This window comes from Callionymus lyra, chromosome 17 (genome assembly GCF_982586985.1).
Source record: "Callionymus lyra chromosome 17, fCalLyr1.hap1.1, whole genome shotgun sequence".
In the NCBI taxonomy this organism is placed as follows: Eukaryota; Metazoa; Chordata; class Actinopteri; order Syngnathiformes; family Callionymidae; genus Callionymus; species Callionymus lyra.
The window spans coordinates 14,374,921-14,399,061 of record NC_141834.1 but is presented as its reverse complement, the minus strand read 5'-3'; the positions used below and the strand labels follow the sequence as shown (position 1 = coordinate 14,399,061).

At 35.0% G+C, this 24,141-nt stretch overlaps 2 protein-coding genes across 2 annotated transcripts in view; both read right to left on the bottom strand.

The window, feature by feature from the left end:
- Positions 1-24,141, bottom strand: part of prkcg (protein kinase C, gamma) — a 70,222-nt gene that overhangs the window by 19,010 nt on the left and 27,071 nt on the right. The window lies entirely within an intron of this gene.
- cacng7b (calcium channel, voltage-dependent, gamma subunit 7b) lies at positions 2,422-23,160 on the bottom strand. The gene is made up of 6 exons (XM_087812721.1): positions 22,997-23,160; positions 12,297-12,492; positions 12,137-12,223; positions 10,642-10,782; positions 5,642-5,787; positions 2,422-3,000 (listed from the first exon to the last, which is right to left on the bottom strand). Exons 2-6 carry the CDS (start codon positions 12,490-12,492, stop codon positions 2,527-2,529), a joined length of 1,044 nt encoding a protein of 347 aa, XP_087668847.1. The 5' UTR covers positions 22,997-23,160; the 3' UTR covers positions 2,422-2,526.

The following is a 24,141-nucleotide window of genomic DNA, read 5'->3' as shown; positions in this document are numbered from 1 at the left end:
TTAGCAGGTCTGGGACCAAAACTTGGATCGTCCAGAACCACCTGTTGAACCATCACCTAAAGCTTCCTTTGTTTGTAGCAACAGCTAAAGACGGAACTGAAGCGCCATTATGCTAATTCTCTAAATCTTTTCGCTTAGTCTTAGTTTGTGGACCTTCGATTTTCGTTATATTCCGTGAGCCAACAAATGAAGAATACCTACCCCACCTTTAGGGAAGGACCTCTTTTTCAACCAAACCATTTTTGTCACCATAGTACTGACACGAACCAGGATTTACGATGGAAAATGCATAGATATCTCGCTCACTAGCGCCCTCAAGCAAACAGCAGGAAAACCACCTGAACAGTAGTATTTCTAGAAGGGAGTCAGAAGTAAATGTCAAAAGTTTTTATTCTGGTTTAGCTGCAGAAATGTTGGACAACATTTGAGGAGAACAGTGATCTGGTTACAACTGGAGTCATAGTAATACAGTGTCACTTACACAGCATCTGCTCAAATCAAAGGCTACGAGCAGCAGCACGTCGAGGCGTCGAGTGGAAGCAAGCGCGACTACGAACTCTTATACTTCTGCGGATTAAAGGAAAACACAACAGGAGAGAAGAGGGAAACGGCCGGAGGCGCCGGTGACTCCTAACATTTCATGCACAAAAGGCGAGGAAAGTTGTTTTCATTAAAAAAAAAACTATAGGCACTTTTACAGTGGCTGCTCTTCACACATACATTTCTAAAACATCCCAGTTACTCAGCGAGACTTTTGCATTTAATAATACACCGATTATTCTGGAACATCTGGACAAACATTCTACCGAAAACTTTTTGTTTAAAACACAACATTACACCTTCGATATCCAAAGTTTTGAACTGTTACATCAAAAGTTAGGTTACGGCGATTGTTTTTCATTTCAACCAATATTCTAATTAAAAAATAATTGATCTGAATCTAACATAATAAATATGTTATTCTTAATACCTTTTGTAGGATATTAAAACACGGTATAAAAGAAATTAACAATATGAAAAAAAACAACAACAAATAACCTTAAGTAAGTTTTCAATTTTTGGCCATTATTAAAAGTTTTGGTAATGAAACTAGTTCGAAATTTTCTGTTGTTTTGAGACTTGAAAAAAACAAACATTTTCAATATTTGGGCAACATTTATTTGCGTTGACATGGTCCACCAGATTTTGAACTATTTTAAGACATCAATTTCAGAGACGTTAATTTTTGGCCATCTTTACAAGTTTTAGTAACGAAAGTAGGTCGAATTATCCCGTTTCTCTGAAACTTTAAAAAACGAAATTTTCAACATTTGGCCAACATTCCTACTTTGATGAGAAATATTTCTTCATAGGGAACTGTTTATTTATTATATATATATATTCATATTATTCTGATAATGGTGTCAAATGGGCTGGGGGTGTGTCCCAGCTACCTGGGGCGAGGGGCAGAACATTCCACTCACACACACCTAAAGACGAGTCAGAGCCACCGATCGGTGAGCGGCATTTAAAGAAGAACAAGTTTGAAAAAATAAAGAGTAAAATACTTGTTTTTTGTCAGAAATACATTTAATTTCTAGTATTTTTTTCATCTCATCATCTCCTAATTTCTCACATTCATCCCAGTGTCACTTATTATGAGCTACAGTTAAAGATACAAATATAATTTTAGTTCACTTTCACATTTCTTAGTGAAGTTAAATTCAGTGTAATTCATGCACCAAAGCAAAGTGCTTCAGATGTCTCACCTTAGCTACGTGTAAACAGGAAAGTATTCTGCAGGCAAATCATAATTAAATAAGCACCTTATAAACAGTAATACTTGTAATACTATCGCCATGATTCTATTTTGGATTTTTTTTTTCTGTGCAAAAAAAAGCAGATAATTAACAAATCAAATGTCAAACCCTAATTAAAAAAAACAACACTCCCAGGGTGTTGACAGAGTCAGTTCGCCAAGTCTCCAGTGGAGGGCAGTAAATCCCCACCGTCATGATTGTAGACTTCCTCCCAGGGAAAAAGGTTGTCGGTTCGAGTGCCGCAGTAGAGTCTTTTTTTTTTTGCGACAAGATTGTGCCTTTCAATCACGTGTTTAAACTTCTATTTACATTGTAGCTGAAAGAAAAAAATATGTGTATTTGTGATATTAAAGCAAGAATATAGTAGAGATTGACAGATTTAATAAACACTAATAATAATAATCCACACAGCAGTGGCAGCGATGATGTTCGCGAGTCATAGAGCTTTTGTACAAAAGAAAGTGCCGCCTCAGCAGGACCGACATATGTAGAAAACATGTTCTTCTATCCATCGTTTCAGTTTCCCCGCAGCACTGCAGCATCTGGGGGTACTGCAGCCCCCCCCCCACCCCATCATCATCATCATCATCACCCTCCTGTCAGTCAAGCTAACACTTAAACATCGTCGGCTAAACCTCACAGTTTGCTACAGTATAAAACGTTTTTGCTACATCGTCACTTACCTCCCGAACTCTACCATCTTACACGGGAGTGTCAATGCCTCGCTCTAACAGGGGGAGGCGCTCATGTGCATGTGGGCGTGATAGTGAGGCGGGGGCACCGGTGACGGCGGCATGGCCATGGGGAGCGTCTGGCCTTGCGGGTGCGAGCCGTGCGACCGGACAAGGGTGTGCTGCGAGGGGTACACCGAGGGCGGGACCTGGTAGCTAGCCGAGGACGAGTAGGCGGCGGCGGCGGCGGCGGGGGGGCTGGTCTTGACCCCGCCGCCGCCGCCGACCTGGAGGCTGTTTTTTGGAGGGACCGGCGGAGGCTGGTTGAGCTGGATGGAGATGTCGCTGGAGGCCTCGGAGGTCCGGCGGCCCCTCTTGGGCGGAGGCCAGGAGGAGTCCGGGTGGAGGAACTGGCCGCTGTAGTCGCTGCTCTCGGACAGACGGGGGCGGTAGAGGGCGGGGTGGGGGCGGTACATCTCCTCCTCGGCGTAACGCTTCATGAACAGGTAGACCGATAGGACGCCGGCGCCCTGAGGGGACGAGACGGAGAAAGTCGTGGGAGAATGTTGGATAAAACCTTCGCTAACAAGAAATATATATAAATGTATTTTAAATTATCTATTCAAGAACATACTATTCAAGAACATACTATTCAAGAACATACTATTCAAGAACATACTATTCAAAAACATACTATTCAAGAACATACTATTCAAGAACATACTATTCAAGAACATACTATTCAAGAACATACTATTCAAAAACATACTATTCAAGAACATACTATTCAAAAACATACTATTCAAGAACATACTATTCAAGAACATACTATTCAAGAACATACTATTCAAGAACATACTATTCAAAAACATACTATTCAAGAACATACTATTCAAAAACATACTATTCAAGAACATACTATTCAAGAACATACTATTCAAGAACATACTATTCAAGAACATACTATTCAAGAACATACTATTCAAAAACATACTATTCAAGAACATACTATTCAAGAACATACTATTCAAGAACATACTATTCAAAAACATACTATTCAAAAACATACTATTCAAAAACATACTATTCAAGAACATACTATTCAAAAACATACTATTCAAGAACATACTATTCAAGAACATACTATTCAAAAACATACTATTCAAGAACATACTATTCAAAAACATACTATTCAAGAACATACTATTCAAAAACATACTATTCAAGAACATACTATTCAAAAACATACTATTCAAGAACATACTATTCAAAAACATACTATTCAAAAACATACTATTCAAGAACATACTATTCAAAAACATACTATTCAAAAACATACTATTCAAGAACATACTGTTCAAGAACATACTATTCAAAAACATACTATTCAAGAACATACTATTCAAAAACATACTATTCAAAAACATACTATTCAAGAACATACTATTCAAAAACATACTATTCAAGAACATACTATTCAAAAACATAATATTCAAGAACATACTATTCAAGAACATACTATTCAAAAACATACTATTCAAGAACATACTATTCAAGAACATGCTATTCAAAAACATACTATTCAAGAACATACTATTCAAAAACATACTATTCAAGAACATACTATTCAAGAACATACTATTCAAGAACATACTATTCAAGAACATACTATTCAAAAACATACGCAAACAACTGGTCAAACCTATACGTTTGTTTTTTTAAACACGACAACTAGTTTCAAACTGCGACAAATCCTTTTTCCATCCCTTGCTGGGATGCTGCTTGGCTGCCTTCCCACTCTCACTCCTTACTGTGTTGTATTATTTAGACACTTAATTTACATGTTTTGGGTCAAGATGACCCACAAATTTTAGGTATTAGTATTTGTATGACTGTCTGCATCAAGCCACGTACACAACCTAACACACACACACATGCAATTTCAGGCAAAAAAAGGTATTTTTTATTACACTTACACACTGGTGGTTCTCTCTCTCTCTCTTTTTCACACACACACATAATCTCAGACACACAGTACACATGTTTTGACACACAAAACTCTTGATGGTTTCCTCTCACACACAAACACACACACGCACACATCTCATTTTTTGACACAAACACACTGATGATTCTCTCTCTCGCAGATACACAATCTCAGGCATACACAAGACATGTTTTGACACACAAACACTCTTTGTGGTATTCTCTCTCACACACACACAATCTCAGACTCACACAACACAGGCTTAGACACACATCTCATTTATTATCACACAAACGTCTACGGTGGTTCTCTCTCACACACAAAAAATCTCAGACTCACACAACACAGGTTTAGACACACAATCACTCCTGATGTTTCTCTCTCACACACACACACGATCTCAGACACACACAACACATCTTTTGACACACAATGGTTCTCTCTGACACACACACAATCTCAGACACACAACACAGATTTGGACACACAATCACTCCTGATGGTTCTCAGTCTCACACACACATGATCTCAGACACACACAACACATGTTTAGACACACAATGATTCTCTCTCTCACACACACACATGATCTCAGACACACACTACACATGATTAGACACACAATGGTTCTCTGTCTCACACACACATGATCTCAGACACACACAACACATGTTTAGACACACAATGATTCTCTCTCTCACACACACACATGATCTCAGACACACACTACACATGATTAGACACACAATGGTTCTCTGACTCACACACACATGATCCCAGACACACAACACAGTTGGTTTTGTAACATAAAGATGGAGAAAGTGATGAAAACGTCAGTGAAAGGATGAAGAAGAGATTGTGTTTGAAGCCTCTGCACCACATTAGTGCTGCAGCTGATGAAGCAGACAGTACAGTGAGGGCGGGGGGTGTGTAGTGGGGGGTGTGTGTAGTGAGGGGGTCATGTATGAATACATGCATGGACTCACACACACACTCAGAGAACCCTGCACATGAATATTGACACACACGTCTTCAGAATAGACGATGATGTCGGCAGGTTGTTCGACTCAGGTCCAAGACATGGAAATGTCATTTTAAAACACGTGAGCAAGGAACGCACACACACACACACACACCCACACACACACACACACACACACACACACACACACACACACACTGACCTCCTTGAGCAGGAACGAGGACGCGGCGAAGGCGAACGACCAGCCGTAGTGATAGTTGAAGAACTGCTCCGGCTCCCGGGGCCGGTTCATCACCTCGTCGTTGATGCTGGAGATGTAGAGGACCAGACCCACCACCAGACTCAGACCTGAGGCGCAGACACAACCATCTCGTTGGAAGGTTGACAGTGATACCCAAAGATACATCTATTTCTTATCGTTTATGGTGAGGGATAGAAAACTATTTAAATGGAATAATAATTGTAGGGTTTAGTGTTAGGTTTAGATTTATTCAAAATAAAATACAATAACATTCTTTAAAAATGTAAAGATAATAAAATAAAAAATACAAATAATTCAACTAGTTTGGTTAGGGCTATGGTCCGGTTTAGAAAATGAGTAAACAAAATTAGAAAAATACAAATAATGAATTCGTGAAAATGGAGAGACACTAAAATAAAATAATAAAAATAATTCAATTGTATGTTTAGGGTTAGGTTTAGAAAATTAATTCAAAGGAAGAAAATGTAAAAAAAATAAATAAATAAAAAGATAATTCTAAAAGAAAAATGGAAAGATAGTAAAATAAAAAATACAAATAATTCAATTAGTATGGTAAGGGATATTTTCAGTTAGAAAATGAGTAAGAAAAAAGAAAATCCAAATAATTAATTCGTAAAACTGGAGTGATCACACCATAATAAAGAAATTAAATATATAAATCACAGTAAAATAAATACATAGTTAAACTCGTATGGTCAGGTTTAGAAAATGCGTAAAAGAAAAAAATAAAAATAAAAATAAATTCGTAAAACTGGAGAGATCACACCATAATAAAGAAACTAAATATATAAATAAATGATTCAACTCGTATGAAAATAAAATGAAACTATAAAGATGAAACTAAAATAAAGGAATAAAAAATATTCAATTTGTATGTTTAGAAAATTAAATCAAACGAAAAAAAGAAAGAAATAATACAAGTAAATCATTTATTTTGTGTATGGATGAAACAAAGAGATCAAATAAATGAATACAAATAATAACATTTCAAGGGATACAGTTATTAAAGTAATTGTATTTTCTAAAAAGTAACGAAAAAAAGAAAAGAAAAATATAAAAAATATATATTCATATAAAATTATCCGATATCCTCCCTTCCCTCCAATTCAGATTTTCTTTTGCATAACTTAATGTTCTCTTTTAATTATAATGTCCACAATGTCCACAAGGTGGCGGTGTAACCGGTTTTATATTATTTATTCATTAGAAATGTTCAAATATGAACAATAGTGAGATGTTTGTAATGACAAAACTCCTGCTTTTTAAAATCTTTAAATAAACACAACTCTATATTTCAAAACCCACAAGTGCATAAGAGCTTGACATGTGATAATAATAACGCATCACATCAGTTACATGTTTTTCCTTTTCACATGTTTAGAAATGCAGCAAATGGCCGAAAGCAAATAATCAATATTCAAAGAAAGATGGAGGGAATTCTTCGGCGTCTGCTGCACTAAACACTCTTTCACGTGAATGTATATTTCAAAAGGTTAAGTTGTCGTTATGAAAATGAATAAACCATGACCTACACCAGGACCAGGAAAAAATGGAAAAACAGAAGCAAAAGTTGTGGATAAGAAACAAAGAATCACTTTCTATTCTTAAATTAAAATAATCAGCAACAAGATGAAGCTCGTTTCGAAAGTTGCAGTCGGAAAGTGCCAGAAACATCCCAGTAAACAGCGTTAACATGGCTTGCAGCCTCAACATCTGCTCGTTTGGCTGTGAAACATGGAACGAGGCGTCGCGCTCGACAAATGCTACACACTCTGACACAATCGTGCAGTCGCACAATCTGTGATTAAGCATCCAAACAACATTTGGAAACTCTCTTGCTTCTCTTTGGAAAATAATAGAGATAACGAAAGCTTATCTTAAATTGACCTCTTAAGGAGTTGCAGATGGTTGAAGCGTGTCCCAGCTACACGGGAGAAGAGGCAGAGGAAACCCTGGACATGCCACCAGTCCATCACATTTTCGAAAGACAACCAATCACAAAATATCACCAGTTTGTCTCTGTCGGTAATAGAGGTGTAAGAAAATATGGATAAACCTAAATATTGCGATACATAGTTTGTCATGATATTGTATCAAAAATGGCTTAAAAATGATATTATATTTTTTATGATTTGTCATCATAGTTTTTTATGGTTAATATTTCAATAAAGCATGTGGTAAATAAAATAATTAGATTAGTCTTTACGTCAGCTAAATGATAAAATCCCATGAGATCCTGGTGATGACTGAGGACGAGAGGATACAGTGACTCCAGCATCTTTTAAAGCTGATGTTTGGACGTATTTTGGTTTCAAAACAAATGAAATAAGTTACAACTTCGTCAAGAGTTAATGAAAAAATGATTCAAGAGCAGAGTCAAGTACTCGACAATACTACAAATATATACTTGTTCCTACTGTATCACAATATATGGTATTATTGCCCTTTTACTGGGATTTAGGTTTGTCAAGACAACATTTTCATCACGACAGTGAAATTCATGGAAAATAATTGATAATTTTTTGATTTAAAAAAAAGGAACATTTTTGATTATACATTTAAAACAACTACACTTTTTTTTAAAAATATAATTATGATCAAAAGAGTTGTGGAAAAATGAAACTGCAAATATAAATATAATAGCAGGTGTGAGGTGGAAAAAAAATACAGAATTACAATTACACAAAATTCGAAAAAATATTTTGAGGTTATATACGTATATATATACAGTATATATACACACACACACACTGTAATGAACATTTCAGATCTGAGATAGCACTACTAACTGCTATATAATACTATTTATTAAATAAAAAGACAAATTGTTTTCCAGGCCTAATCTGAAACTGATAAAGAATTGTAGAACAACTACACAACACTAATGAATCTACATCTTCATAAAGCTTAACATGAATAAATAAAAAGGTTAATAAATGTCTTATCGTATCAGCCTTTAAACAAAGTACATTTTCTTCATGAGACCAAGAGAGAAGTTCTATTATCTTCCATCCATTAGAATGAAGGATGTGTGTGTCACGGGGTCAGCAGTGAAGTTCATTAAAGACTAGAATAATTCATCGTTTATCTCCCGCTGATTAAAACAGAGCGACCCCCCCCATGATGACGTGTATTACATAAGCTGTTACATAAGTGTGTGGCCCCTGACATCACTCACTCCCTAACGTCTCAGCAGACAGTGTTTGAGATGACTCTGTCCAGAACCAGAACCAGGCCTGACTGGACTCGGATTTGGCTCCGGACGAGTTTAATGCAGGGAAATACTGATTTTAGAGCCCCCTGCTGTTTAAGACGCGTCACTGCAACACGCCAAAAAAATAGCTTTATTATTATCTTGTAGTTTTTAGGGATCAATGTTTTAAATTAATTCCATAAATGTGTTTAAGCCATAATTATTACTATATTACGATTAAGTATAATATATTGAAATACAGTATTGTATATGTATATATTTATTTATTTATTTTTCAATGGTGTTTCGCAGTCGTAGTTTATTTTTTATTTTTTGTTTGACTTAAGTATCCTCAATTTAAAGTTAAGAATAATAGGGAAAAACATGTTAGTGTGCTTTAAGGGTTTTTCATTTTTAAATACATTTTATTTATCTTTATTTTAAAGGAAAGTATGTAATCTAATATAATCTAGTGAACTTCACTGACAGAAACAAAATTAAAATGAAAAACAAAACAAAAACAACACCTTAAATGCTAATAATTATGAATTGAGAAAACTAACAATCTACTATAAAAAAAATAAAAATACTCCAAAAGAGAGAACAAAAATGAATTTAAGAATCAGAAATCTCCACAATAAATCCCTGTCCATGTCAATAGAATTAAAAATAACTAACTTTGAAAGCCAGATCTTTAAAACATGTAATAGTATTCATGTACTTTCCTGACAATATACTTTCTTGTGTATTTCTAAACATGTGGATTGTTTATATGGTTTTGCTTAAGCTAACCCCAGTGAGGGAGGAAACCGGAGTGCCCGGAGGAAACTCACTCAAGCATGAAAACCTGACATGGTGACCTCATGCTATGCCGCTAACACGTTGCTAACACGTTGCTAACACGCTGCTAACACGCTGCTAACACGCTGCTAACACGCTGCTAACACGCTGCTAACACTAAACATCTGTACTTAAAAAAAAAACAACCTTAAGACTTTTGAAATAAGCTCAATTTCTGTTCTCTACGGAGGATTACAAAAGTTTTATCTCAACCTTTATCTAAAAAAAAAAGATCATTATGATTTAGTTTAAAAATAAATTGCTACTTGAAATCTGTTTTAACGGACGCCATCTTTGTTTAAGTCGAGATAATGTTGCGTAAAGTCGCCTCTGTTTACACCTTCATAATATCTGTTCTACTTATTTATTGTAAAAAAAAACAAAAAAAAACATGTCATGGGGAGATTATAGAATATCTTAAAACAAGTTGAATTCAAAATATAAAAAATAAATTTAGCTTAGCGTGGTTAGCATAGGTGGCTACTGCTATTACAGAGTTGTTTATCCAACTTATGGTATTTATCTCCGGGAATTATGATGTGAATATATTATGTATTTTTATGGATATTCATATATATCATGTATATCGTATATACATATATTTTAATATATCATGGTATATTATGTCATATTGTGTTTTATAATACTACTTTTTCTAAGGATATGCATGCAGTATAATACAATTATTTGTTTTATGTGTATGTTATCTATATATTATGTACTGATACTGGTGTTAAACCTCACAGCAGCAGATCTTCACAGTAATGAGACGGAAATAAACACTAAGTCAGTTTTCTGTGGCGAACAATCTGTCGCCGGAACAGTGGAGGAGCGTCTGCCAGGACGTGTCATCATCACGGAGTGACAGGTGTTAATTAGAAAAGACGATAACGACGGCGAGCCTCACCTGAGAGGATGAAGAAGATGCCGGAGACGAAGGCCAGGATGGTGCGCTGAGGTCGGATGTGTCCGATGTTGCTGATGACGAAGGCCATGAAGACGAAGAGCAGGGACACCATGGGGAAGGGCGTGGCCGTGCGGACCATCTCTTCAGGAGACACACCAGGAAACATTAGCACAAATATCTTCTTACGTTCACAATCCTACACATGAATCAGCAAAAGTTGCTTCAGTACATTTTCAAATTAAAAGCCTTTAATAAAAAACAGTCGTGTTGTTTAATTAGTTTTATTTTAAGAGGCTAGGTTTACGTTTTCAATATGTTTCTTCCAAAAAAGTAAATACTAATGACACTTGTGTATAAATTAATAATATATTTATGTTTATTTTTTCATATTTACTGATATTTGTTTAGTGTAGGCTTTGTCAATTAGTGCCTTAATATTTTAAATTGCTATCTTTATATTTTGATCTTTATATTTATCTTTTTATTTAAATTATTTAATAGAATTTCATTTTGCCTCATGTACAAGGTTAAATATAATTGTTTTCAAGCTTTAGCCCACTTTAGTTTACGAGTCACTCATTTTATATAAAAATTATTAATATATTAATACAATTTAATGAAGGAGTCTCCAAATATTAGACAATTAATTTCTATAGAGTTTGTGTTTTACAAATTTTCACTAGTTTACAGGTTTATTTTTGCAGTAAACGTGACTGAAAACTAGAGTCTACCAGTAGCTGCCCGAAACTTATATTTAATTATCCTGTTTTATTTTATTGTTTTATCAAATTGATTTGTTTTTATTATTTTATTATTACAACAACACCACAAAAATCTAAATGTTGTAAATGAATATCTTGATGTTCATGTTATTACAAAAAAAACCAAACACATGAATTAATGTTTACTTGAGTTTGTTTCCAAAAGCACTCATATTTTTCTCATTTTTGTAAAATTGATATTCTTATGTCAGTGTTGTACTGAGAATATAATTTAAAAAATAACCCTTAATATCAAAGAAAAATAAAAAGAAATTATACAATATTGAGAACAAAAAAAATATCACAACAAAGTAGGACCTTATTTGATCAAATATTAAAACATGATATTAATGTTGTCGTTTTCATGGTTGAATCAAAAGGGACATTTAAATAGTAAAAATCAGGGTCGAATTATTAAACCTAAACATAAAAAAGCAATTTAAAAGTTACTTTAAAACAATAATTTATATATTTTTTAATAATGTTGTTCATTCAATGGAATATTTTAATTTAAATTATTAATATATTAAAAAAAAAAGATTTGTGAACATTAAACTATAAAAATGAATAAAATATTATTTATATTAAGGGACATTAACTTATTCCGATTTTCTTCAAATTTACCGATAATATGTTGAATAAAAAACGCTCTTTTAATTGTCGAGCTGAACGTCAGTACCTGTGATGCACCAGCAGGGGGCGTAAGCAGCACTAAGATGTGGTGCACTACTCACTGAGGATGTTTGCTGTGTTCTCGGTGGTGATTTCAATGTCAGGTTCAGTGAAGTATTCTGAGGCGACACATCTCCCGTTCTCCGCTCCTGAGAGGAGGTCAGACGGAGGTTAAAACAAACCCCCGGAGACACACAAGCTTTTTTAAAGACCGCGACCCACCGGCCACGAAGCAGACCCTCCACAGGCCCGAGTGCAGAGCCATCTTCACCTCCATGCTCTGGTTGGTCTGCAGGATGATGCCCTCCACCATGATCAGCCAGTAGTCTGTGGACACGGCCACCCCCACCAGCAGCAGCCCGCAGGCTCCGAACACCGTGGACAGGATGGTCAGTGCTCGGCTGCTGCAGGAACTCATCTGTGGGGGTCAGAGGGCAACAGGTCGTCAGATGATAGTCTTGATGGATGTGATGGAGATACAATCAAAATATCATTAAAATAAACTTCTTATCGTTTTTTCTCTCTAAAGTTTTTTGGAATCTTTCATGTTTTAATCCTCCTCTCACCTGCACATGGTCGTCCCTCTGCTCACGTTCTCTGAGCTTCTAAGATGATTAAAAACACTAAAAAAAGATGATCTTTTTACCGTTTTTTGAGTCAAACGTTTTCATCCGAGTGTCCAGAACCGAATGTTCTTCAAATCCTATGATTAGTTGTAATAACATAACGTTTTCCTCAACGTAACACAAGTAAAATATTAAATGTATATATAAATATATATTATAATTTGATTGTTTTCTGTTATTCTTTCACTTTATTCCTCTGTTTTCCACAATCACATTTTTTATTATGAAATTAAATAAAATATTTTACATAATTGTGCTTTATTTGGTTAATAAGTTCATTTCATTAAACTCCATTATTATTACTAAATTGTGTTTTAATAAATATCTATTTAGAAGAATATTTTTTATGTATTTATATTCAAAAGATGATTAGTATTTATTTTATATAAATGTCACTCAATTCAATTATAATTGTTATATTATGATTGAATGTATAATATATTGAGAAAATAATGTTAAATGATTTTATTTATTTATTATCATTAATTCTTTATACATTACAATTTTTTCGTCGAGATTTTACTTAATCTATATACTTATAATTAAATTAAATTATAATTATGTATTATGATTAAATATACAATATATTGAGAAAATATTATTTTATGTTGATTCATTTATTTAGTTTTTGCACGTATTTCACAATCACAGTTAAAAAATATATTTTTGTTAATAAATAAATATTCTACATGAGTATGCTTTATTTAATTGATATTGATTGTAATGAATTCAATTATAAGTAATATATTTTTATTGAATATATATACATTTTTGAGAAAATAAAACGTCATATGTTTTATAATGTTTTATTTTACATAATTATAACTTGTTTAATTTTATATTTATTTAAATTAAAGATACTCAATCAGGGTGGTCAAAAAAACACCATTTAATTAATTTAAAAATAACTTTATACATTTTGTTTTGAAGGACAGGAAGTAGTTAAAAGAGCTTCACAATTAGCAGTTTTTAAACCTTTTAAAAAATGTTTATGACGTAAATTAAGACATTTTCGTTGAGTCAGAAATGGTCGAAATGTCAAGTGAAGGTTGGAGACGACAGACTTCCTCATGCGGATCACAAGAAGGAACGATGGTGAAGAAAGAGCTGAGCTAAAAGGCAACCAGAAAGGGGAGAAGAGCCGGCAGTGATCTTTCCCCCCGGATCCTCCCGAATGAGCAGTTCTGGTCCAGGAGGAGGTCCCGGGGCAGACCCAGACCACGTCATCCGGTGACCTTCACTGACAAGAAGCAAGAACCGTGTTTGTAATAAAAAAATTAGCCGGCGTGACATTTGCTGGCATGAGGAGCAGGAGGAACGACAACATGTTTTTGAAGATTGTTGCGGCGCCTGCTGTCTTGACGAGGAGCGACGTGTGATTACTGCGACACTCTGACGCGACGCTCGCACCATTGTTTTTTTCCACGTCTGACACTCGCCGTCGTGATCACGGGAGGGAAGGAGTCGTTCGGCGGATGATTAAGCGTCTCAGATTCAACCTTTCCTTCCCGCGGAGGCTGACGGGAGTGAAATCAGGCGTGTTCTCCCGCTGATGTAACACAGATGCTCACACACTCGGAAAGATGAGGTTCAGCTGAAGCTCCTCGCTGAGCTCAGAAAACTACCTTCCATCAGAGGAGACGCCATGTTGTGCAATATTATAAACTTGTTTGTGTTAAAGTATAAATTTTTACCCATTCTAGGCCATTTCCACACTTTTAAAATCAAATTATTTTTCGGCAAACCAAGTTGGTGCAACTTGCTCTTCTTCAGGTGCCAGGAGGCGATTTAACCTTTTTTTCTTCTCCTCCTCAGCTCCTTTTGACTTCTGCATAATCTTATCTAAGAAATTATTTATATTTCTGATCATTTCTGGCTGAAAATAGTTATTATGATAGTTGCCAAAATATCGTATTGAATCGTATTGTGAGCTTAAAATATCGTATCGTGAGCGAAAAATATCGTATCAAATCTTATTGTGAGGAAAATAAATATCCAAAGAATCGTATCGTGAGCGAAAAATATCGTATCAAATTGTATTGTGAGCAAAAAATATCGTATCGTAAGCCAAAAATATCGTATCATGAGCCAAAAATATCGTATCATGAGCCAAAAATATCGTATTGTAAGCCAAAAATATTGTATCGTGAGCCAAAAATATCGTATTGTAAGCCAAAAATATCATATCGTGAGCCAAAAATATTGTATCAAATTGTATTGTGAGCAAAAAATATCGTATCGTAAGCCAAAAATATTGTATCGTGAGCCAAAAATATCGTATCGTTAGCCAAAAATATTGTATCAAATTGTATTGTAAGCCAAAAATATCGTATCGTAAGCCAAAAATATCGTATCGTGAGCCAAAAATATTGTATCAAATTGTATTGTGAGTAAAAAATATCGTATCGTAAGCCAAAAATATCGTATTGTGAGCCAAAAATATTGTATCAAATCGTATTGTGAGCCAAAAATATTATATCAAATCGTATTGTGAGCCAAAAATATTGTATCAAATCGTATTGTGAGCCAAAAATATTATATCAAATCGTATTGTGAGCCAAAAATATTGTATCAAATCGTATTGTGAGCCAAAAATATTATATCAAATCGTATTGTGAGCCAAAAATATTGTCACAAATCTTATTGTGAGCAAAAATGATCGTATCCTGAGGAGAATATATCGTATCGAATCGTATCGTGAGCTAAATATATTATATTAAATCGTATTGTGAGCTGAAAATATTGTATCGTGAAGTGAATATATCGTATCGTATAATATCGTGAGCTGAAATAATCGTATTGTGAGCTAAATATATCATTATTAAATCGTATTGTGAGCTGAAAATATTGTATTCTGAGTCTAAAAGATTGTATCAAATCATATTGTGAGCCAACAATATCATACCTAATCATATCATGAGCTGAATATATTGTGTCTTATCGTATTGTCAGCAGAATATAATGTATCGAATCCTATCATGAGACAAAAATGTTGCATCAGATTATATCGTGAGCTGAAACTATTGTATCATCAGATATATAAAGTATGGAATAGTATCGTGAGATAAGTGTATCTCTACAGTCCTGGCCAGCAGTGTGTCCATTAAATAAATAAGAGAGAACGCTGCCACCTGGGGGATCATTATAAAAGTGCTAATATAATAGAAGGAATATGAAAATAGTTTGCGTTGGATTCTGTCAAGAAGGAATAATTAAAGGAGATGACGTTCATGAAGATGTTGGAGTAACAGTTTTGTCCTGTAAACTACTGTAGGATCTCACTAACTTGTCCATAGTTAACCCAGTTTTAAACTAAACCGTGTACTAGTTATTTATTCTGTGAGGGAGGTTTTAATGTCATGTAAACGTTCACTGCTTTAAAACATTCACTCTTTGAGTTGATCCTTTCTGATCCGAGTCGGTGAAGATAAAGTCATCTGCTCTATTAAAGGGACCCCTGGGGTGCAGTAGAAGATCATTTGAGTCGAGTCTCTGGTTGAAAGATACTTCGTGAGTCTTACATCGAGAGATTGTTAAGATGATGGAGTTTACTGACAGGGTTCATTGATGGTGGGTTCACTGATGGGGGTTCATTGATGGGGGGTTGACAGATGGGGTTCACTGATGGGGTTCATTGATGGTGAATTATTAATAGTGATTTGTGGCAGCTGGAGGTTTGAAGGAATGAAATACTCTCAGAGAGAAAAGCATCGATCTGTTACTTTACAAACACGACATCAGATATCCTGATGACTCTTGTTCTTCATCATTCATAACAATATCATCACCATCATCATCATCATCAATATCAATATCAATATCAATATCAATATCAATATCAATATCAATATCAATATCAATAACCATATCAATATCATCATCATCATCATCATCTTCATCTTCATCTTCATCTTCATCATCGATATTATTAACAATATCAATATCATTAACAATATCATCATCTTCATCTTCATCATCATCTTCAATATCAATATCAATATCAATATCAATATCAATATCAATATCATTAACAATATCATCATCTTCATCATCATCATCATCATCACCGTTATTATCATCATCATCATCATCATCATCATCATCATCATCATCTTCATCTTCATCTTCATCTTCATCATCAATATCATCATCATCATCATCATCATCATCATCTTCATTCCCATCATCACCACCATTATTTTCATCAATATCTTCATAATCTTCATCTTCATCTCTATCTTCATCTTAATCTGCATCTTCATCTTCATCTTCATCTTCATCTTCATCTTCATCTTCATGTTCATCATCATCACCACTATTATTTTCATCAATATCTCCATCATCTTCATCTTCATCTTCATCATCACCACCACTATTATCTTCATCAATATCTTCATCATCATCGTCATCATCATAAACATCATCACTATAATCATCATATAAACGTTTCCTGAATACAAGCATAACAAACAAATATAATTTGATGACAATAACAACAATAGATTGTTTGATAGATTTGTTTCTTCTCTTAATAACAAACTAAACTGTAGAAAGTCAGAGGGCAAGTTGATCGAAGGAATTATTTCAACCAGAGCGAGAGTTTTCAGAGTGTGTCGACCTGCTGCTCAATTCAATGTCCATCAGACTCTCGGATCATTAAACCTTTAATACCATCTTCACCCTCCGGTGCTAAATTACTGACAGGTGAGAATTACTGTAGAACATCTAGTGATGGAGTGACATGAGAAGCAAAAGCGTCCAATTAAAAAATGAACTAAAAATGTCTCTTAAAATACAGAAATGACAAAGTCAACGATGACTGATTCTTCCTCAAGCATCACATTTGATTGATGCTTTTCTACCTCTATTTAAAACTTTTAAAATGTTTTAATACGTAATTAACATGAAAAAAGCCACAAAACTCTTGCTGTGTTTCAATCCTTGGTCAGAAAATTATTCAAAACTATAGAATTATAATAAAATGTGTATAAATATTTACATTTTTGACAGACAACGTCTGCTTTGCCTTCATAGTACTATTAAGGTATTGACCCTTTTCTCTTCTTCTGCTCTTGAGATCCCTGGCGACTATCCTCGTCTTCTTTAACTTGATGACCTTCCATCAGTTGTAACTGGGTCTCAAGCTGTTTTTTTAATTCGTTCTTGGCAAAAATGAAAAGCAATTTCAAAGATTTTGTGTAGGAAAAGCAGCTCATTGAAGTAATGATACACAGTCAAATCATTGAAGAAAGTCAAATATTTTTCTTTCTATTTTTTACAGGTTTAAATAATAATATATTATATAAAAAAAATAATAATAATAATTTAAACCCTATTATTAATCAATGGCAGTTTTTTACGTGATTAGTTTTGAAATTGTGATGCAGTTATTTATTCATTTTGACATTAGCAACAATAATATATATATATTTTTTCAGGAATGACTTCACCTTAACAAAATTGGCTAAGTCTTTATTTTTAGACATTTTTATTATTCATATTTACTCTATTTATAGTCATTGACACCTGAGGGGGTTCATTCTGAAGAATATATTACATTAGTATTCCTTCAATGTGTTAAACTATATCAGTGATATTATATTGTAGTTTGTTAAAAATCAGAAAACCTGCGACCTAATAATATAATTAAGTTTCAAAAATTCTGTTTTGCAATTGATATCAACCACGGAGTTCCTTAAAATACTTTTCTTGAAAGTGAAAAAACAACATTTTTCTTAAATTAGTTAAATCCTTATGAACTTTATCAGTATACTTTGATTACACAGTTTACATTTGGTGCATAATATTGAGAAATTAAACTTTTGCATGAGTGACAGAAATGAATAATTCAGAAATATGCCTCAAAAGATCAATAATGTTCCAGGTTTGCAAGAATTAATGTGTTGTTGACGTTCATTTTCTTCAATAAATCTGAGGCTCTCGGTTATTATTGAAATATTAAAAATGTTAAACGCTGAACCTTCTTTGCAACTTTACCATTTTAATCCAACTCACTCGCCCACCGAACATCCTTATCATCCGTGACTTCTATCTAAATTCGATTCATGTGCCGTGATTGACGGCTCAAGAATACATGTTTAAAAAAGTATTTCGAATCGTCTGTGAAGTCGGGTTTGAGGCTGAAGGCAGAAAATCAGTTAGATGGGAGATAACGGTCCAATTTTAGCTGGGTGAGACGGGCCCCTGGGCCAGAAAGTAATGAGACAATTGAATTGCTTAGATAGAAGCCGCGGGGGGACAAAAGGTTTAATTCCCTGTAATCTGTCACAATCTACGGCGTGGCATCAGGTGGGAAAAGGGGGCGTGGCCTGAGACCTCCACCATCAGCCGTACAAACAGGAATATTGTTGCATATCTTTGGCCGGAGTTTGTGTTTCTCTCTCTCTGTGCAGTGAGTCATCGTCTGCAGAAAGCTTTTTATTACAGATAATATGTTTACAGTCGACGTTGGAAAATGTAATTTTTCACCTGATTGCGGATGATTGCATCAGACATCCGGCTGATTGCATCCAATTGCTTTTTTTTCTTTCACTCCCAAGAGTTTCTTCTCATCACTTCTCAATTAGCCTCGTGAACAATACGCACCTGCCACGGGTTGTTGGGAGGAAAGAAAAAAAAAGACTTAAAAGAGCAGAAAGTCTTCAATTTCACAAGTTGAGCTGTGATTCTGCGACGCAATGTCAAGAGACTTGAAGTTTGTCCGCAGTAACTGTGTGATTGTGAAAGTATCGTCTCAGGAGATGAATATGTATTATCAAATCCTATAGAGAGCTGAATATATGGAATTGTATCTTATCGTGGGCTGAATATATCGTATCGTATCTTGAGCTAAATATATCGTATCAAATCGTATCTTGAGCTGAATATATCGTATCAAATCGTATCTTGAGCTGAATATATCACATTGAATTGTATCGTGAGTTAAATATAGCGCATCGAATCGTACCTTGAGCTGAATATATCGTATCGAATCGTACCTTGAGCTGAATATATCGTATCGAATCGTACTTTGAGCTGAATATAGCGCATCGAATCGTACCTTGAGCTGAATATATCGTATCGAATCGTACCTTGAGCTGAATATATCGTATCGAATCGTACCTTGAGCTGAATATAGCGCATCGAATCGTACCTTGAGCTGAATATATCGTATCGAATCGTACCTTGAGCTGAATATATCGTATCGAATCGTACCTTGAGCTGAATATATCGTATCGAATTGTACCTTGAGCTGAATATATCGTATCGAATTGTACCTTGAGCTGAATATATCGTATCGAATCTTGAGCTGAATATATCGCATTGAATTGTATCGTGAGTTAAATATAGCGCATCGTACCTTGAGCTAAATATATCGTATCGAATCGTACCTTGAGCTGAATATATCGTATCGAATCGTACCTTGAGCTGAATATATCGTATCGAATCTTGAGCTGAATATATCACATTGAATCGTTAAAGTATGTACTTTTTTGAGTATTGTTTTGATTGTTTAAGCGCTTTGTGACCCTGGTCTCGAAAAGCGCTATATAAATAAATATTACTTACTTACTTACTTACTTGAGCTGAATATATCGTATCGAATCTTGAGCTGAATATTTATCGTATCGAATCTTGAGCTGAATATATCGTATCGAATCTTGAGCTGAATATATCGTATTGAATCTTGAGCTGAATATATCGTATCGAATCTTGAGCTGAATATTTATCGTATCGAATCGTATCGTGAACTGAATATATCGAATTGTATCTTGAGCTGAATATATAGCATTGAATTGTATCGTAAGTTGAATATATCACATCGTACCTTGACCTGTATATATCAAATCGTACCTTGAGCTGAATATATCGAATCGTATTGTGAGCTGAATTTATTTTATCAAATTGTATCGTGAGCTGAATATATATCGAATCGTATCTTGAGTTGAATATATCAAATTGTATTGTGTGCTGAATATATCATATAGAATTGTGATCTGAATATATTGTATAAAATCGTATCGTGAGCTGAATATATTGTATCGAATCATGTCGTGTCCTGAACATATACCGTATTGAATTGTATTGGAAGCTGAATATATCGCATCAAATCCTATAGGGGGATCGTTATGAAGTTGCCGATGAGAGAAGAATATGAAAACATTTTTTCGTTTTAATCTCTAAGGAAGATCAGGGAAAAGTTTGAAAATATGGTTGAAGTGGTGAACTATTTAGAGGATAAGATTAGTATGTGGTAAAGGAAGTCTTGTAGAGGAAAGTTGTGAGTACGATGCTCAAGATATGTTAAGGAGGGAAACCACTGAGGCAACCGCAGGACTGTTGAAAACATCTGTTTATAGGTGAACCCAGAGGAAATCTCCAGCTCCTTCCCAGACTCCCAACAACACCTATAGATGGAGTCTCACCATCTGCCTCTGGGTCTGCCTCGTGGCTCCTCCCAAATGAAAGCCTTCTGAAGAAGTTTCCTTTGCAGCGGAAAACCTGATTTAAAGACTCAATCTATCAACACGAAAATACAAAATAAACCCAAACTACATTATTAATAAAACTTGTGGATATCTTTGAAAATCTTTAATGTTTTAATATATAAACTGCTTCCATTTCTCAATGTAAGAGAATACTGACTTAGTACCTACAAAAAGTTGAAATGGTTTAATATATATAAAAGGTTAAATTGAATTTTCTGACCTCGTGTTGCCCTTTTTTTTAACACCTGCTTTGCTTTTGTTTCGAGGTGTCCACCTTTTTCTGCATTATTTTATCCTGCTGTCCTGATCCCTCGCAACTTCCCTCGTTGAAGGTTGTTTTGTAATCATTTTACTGGAAGAAAATCTTTGTCTTTCTTATTCTTATCTACATAGTACAGTGCAAGCTTTCCCATTGAAAAAAAATGCATAAAAAAGTTCCAAAATGTCCACAATTAATCTGGAAACTTTTTTTGATGCAGATTGAATGGAATTCAATGAAAAAATGATTCAAGGAGCTGAAGGAAAGCAATGTGCTAAACATTCCGGAAAGACTTGATGTAAAATCCCAAATGGCAATAATAAAGTTATTATCAATATGTTTAGACTTCCTGTTATATATTTATTTCTGCTATTGAAAGATGTGGATTTGTGGTCTTTTGACTGTATGTGGAACTAATGAGGTCAAACTATGGTCAGGTAAAAATACCCCTTTTAGAAACTTACGATTTCATTTCGTTTTTATTCTTATTATTCATTTCCTTTAATACCAACACATTTATTTTGTTTTTTGTTTATTTTATTTGTCCTTTTTGTAAGTATCTCTCTTTTAATTGAAGAATATATATATATATATATATATATATATATATATATATTAAAAAAAACATGTATTTTATCATGTTTTATATTTTAAATTGTACCTAATTAAACTTGTGGCCCTTGAGGAAAAGTAATCGCTCGCCCCTGATGTAGTTTTTGACAAAAAAACGAAAGATTTGAGTCAGATAACGTACGAGGACACACAGGTCAGGTTGATAGAAGCTTAAATTTTCAGACTCCATTAAGTGTCCATAGAGAGCACTTTAACAGAAGCAGACAATTATGACTCCTTTTTTTTTACATTTGTTATTTGTTAAAAGATTATTTCAGAAGCTGTGTCAACAGCCCAGAAGAGAAATAGAATTTATATTAAAAACAAAATAAGTTGAAAGGGGTTTTTGGTTTAGTTTAATTCTCTAAATGTATTTATTAAAAATATCCTTAAAACTAACTTTTTTAGATCGTTTTAATTTAAAAAACACTAAAAAAAAATTGGTAAACTTCAGTAGAAATAGGAGGGGGGGAATAAAAAAATAAATGTTCCGAGATTTCACGCGCACACGCACGCGTACACACCGTGAGCGCTTCTCGCACGTGTGACTGACCAACCTTGAGAGTCCATCACGGGGGGGTTCGGAACCTCTCCACGGACTTTCGGAACCACGACGTGGTGTGACTCAATGGGTGGGTTTTGCTCACGCTGCGCAGCTCACGCAACACACACACACGCACACACGCGCGCACAAACACAAGTGCGTCTTTCCACAACTACACGTTTGTGTAGGACGGACTCACATGCATCTCACGCAGAGTTTTTTTTTGGGGGGGGGGGAGGTTTGAGACATGACACGTGACTGCAAATATCTCATAACATCTGGATTAAAAAGAAAGAAAACGTGTGCGCGCAGACGTGCACGCGCGGGAAAGGAACGAAAGGCGTCTCCGTCACACAGTTGTGTAGTTGATGGAATTGGGGGAGAACACTCACCCTGACACGAGTCGTGCGCGCTCCTTCAGCAGGGAAGATCGCACCAGGGATGCTGGTGGGTTTGGTCCTCCTCCTCCTCTTCCTCTTCCTCCTCTTCTTCCTCCTCTTCTTCCTCCTCTTCCTCTCTCCTCCACCTCTTATTTGTGGGTCTGGTCTGACTGCTGCTCTCCCATCATGAGTCTCCCCCTCTCTCTCTCTGCTTCACCCAGTCCTCACTGCGGTGGATCCAGTGGCCACTGTGACTCTGGGAGGGAGAGAGAGAGAGGGGGAGAGAAAGAGGACGAGAGAGAGAGAGAGAGAGAGAGAGAGAGAGAGAGAGAGAGGAGGGAGGGGTGTGTGTGCAGATGTGTGTGTAGTATTTTGTAACAGCTATTTTAATTGTCGTTTCATAATAAGGACATTTTTCTCTGTAAAAATGATAGTTTTAATGAAAAAGGGTGTGTATTGGCAAGAATCTGACGATGCGATACCATCAGCTTTAAATGATTGAGTCGATTGTATCCTCTCGTCCTCAGTCATCGCCGTGATCTCGTGGGATTTCAATGTTCTTTTAGCTGCTGAGGACGTTACGAAGTTCGATTGACGAAGTAGTAACTGCTTTCATTTGTTTTGAAAACCAAAATATGTCCAAACATCAGCTTTTAAAAGTTAAAAGCTGAAGCTGGAGTTGACTGTATCCTCTCGACCTCAGTCATCACCAGAATCTTTGTAGTATTGTCGAGTACTTCACTCTGGTGTTGTAGAATTTTCAGACCACATGACTCTTGATGAAGTCGTAACTGTTTTCTTTTGTTATGAAACCAAAATATGTCCAAATATAAGCTTTTAAAAGTTAAAAGCTGAAGTTGGAGTTGACTGTATCCTCTCGTCCTCAGTCATCGCCAGAATCTTTGTAATATTGTTATAGTACTTGACTCTGGTGTGGCAGAATTTACAGACCACATGACTCTTGACAAAGTCGTAACTGCTTTCATTTGTTTTGAAACCAAAATATGTCCAAATAGTCGACTGTATCCTCTCGTCCTCAGTCATCTCCAGGATATGATAAACAACACAACATTTTTTGAAAGCCCCCCACAACAACAATTGATGCAGTTCTGTTAAATATTGATACAGAAATGAAAAAAACAACATTGTGATATATA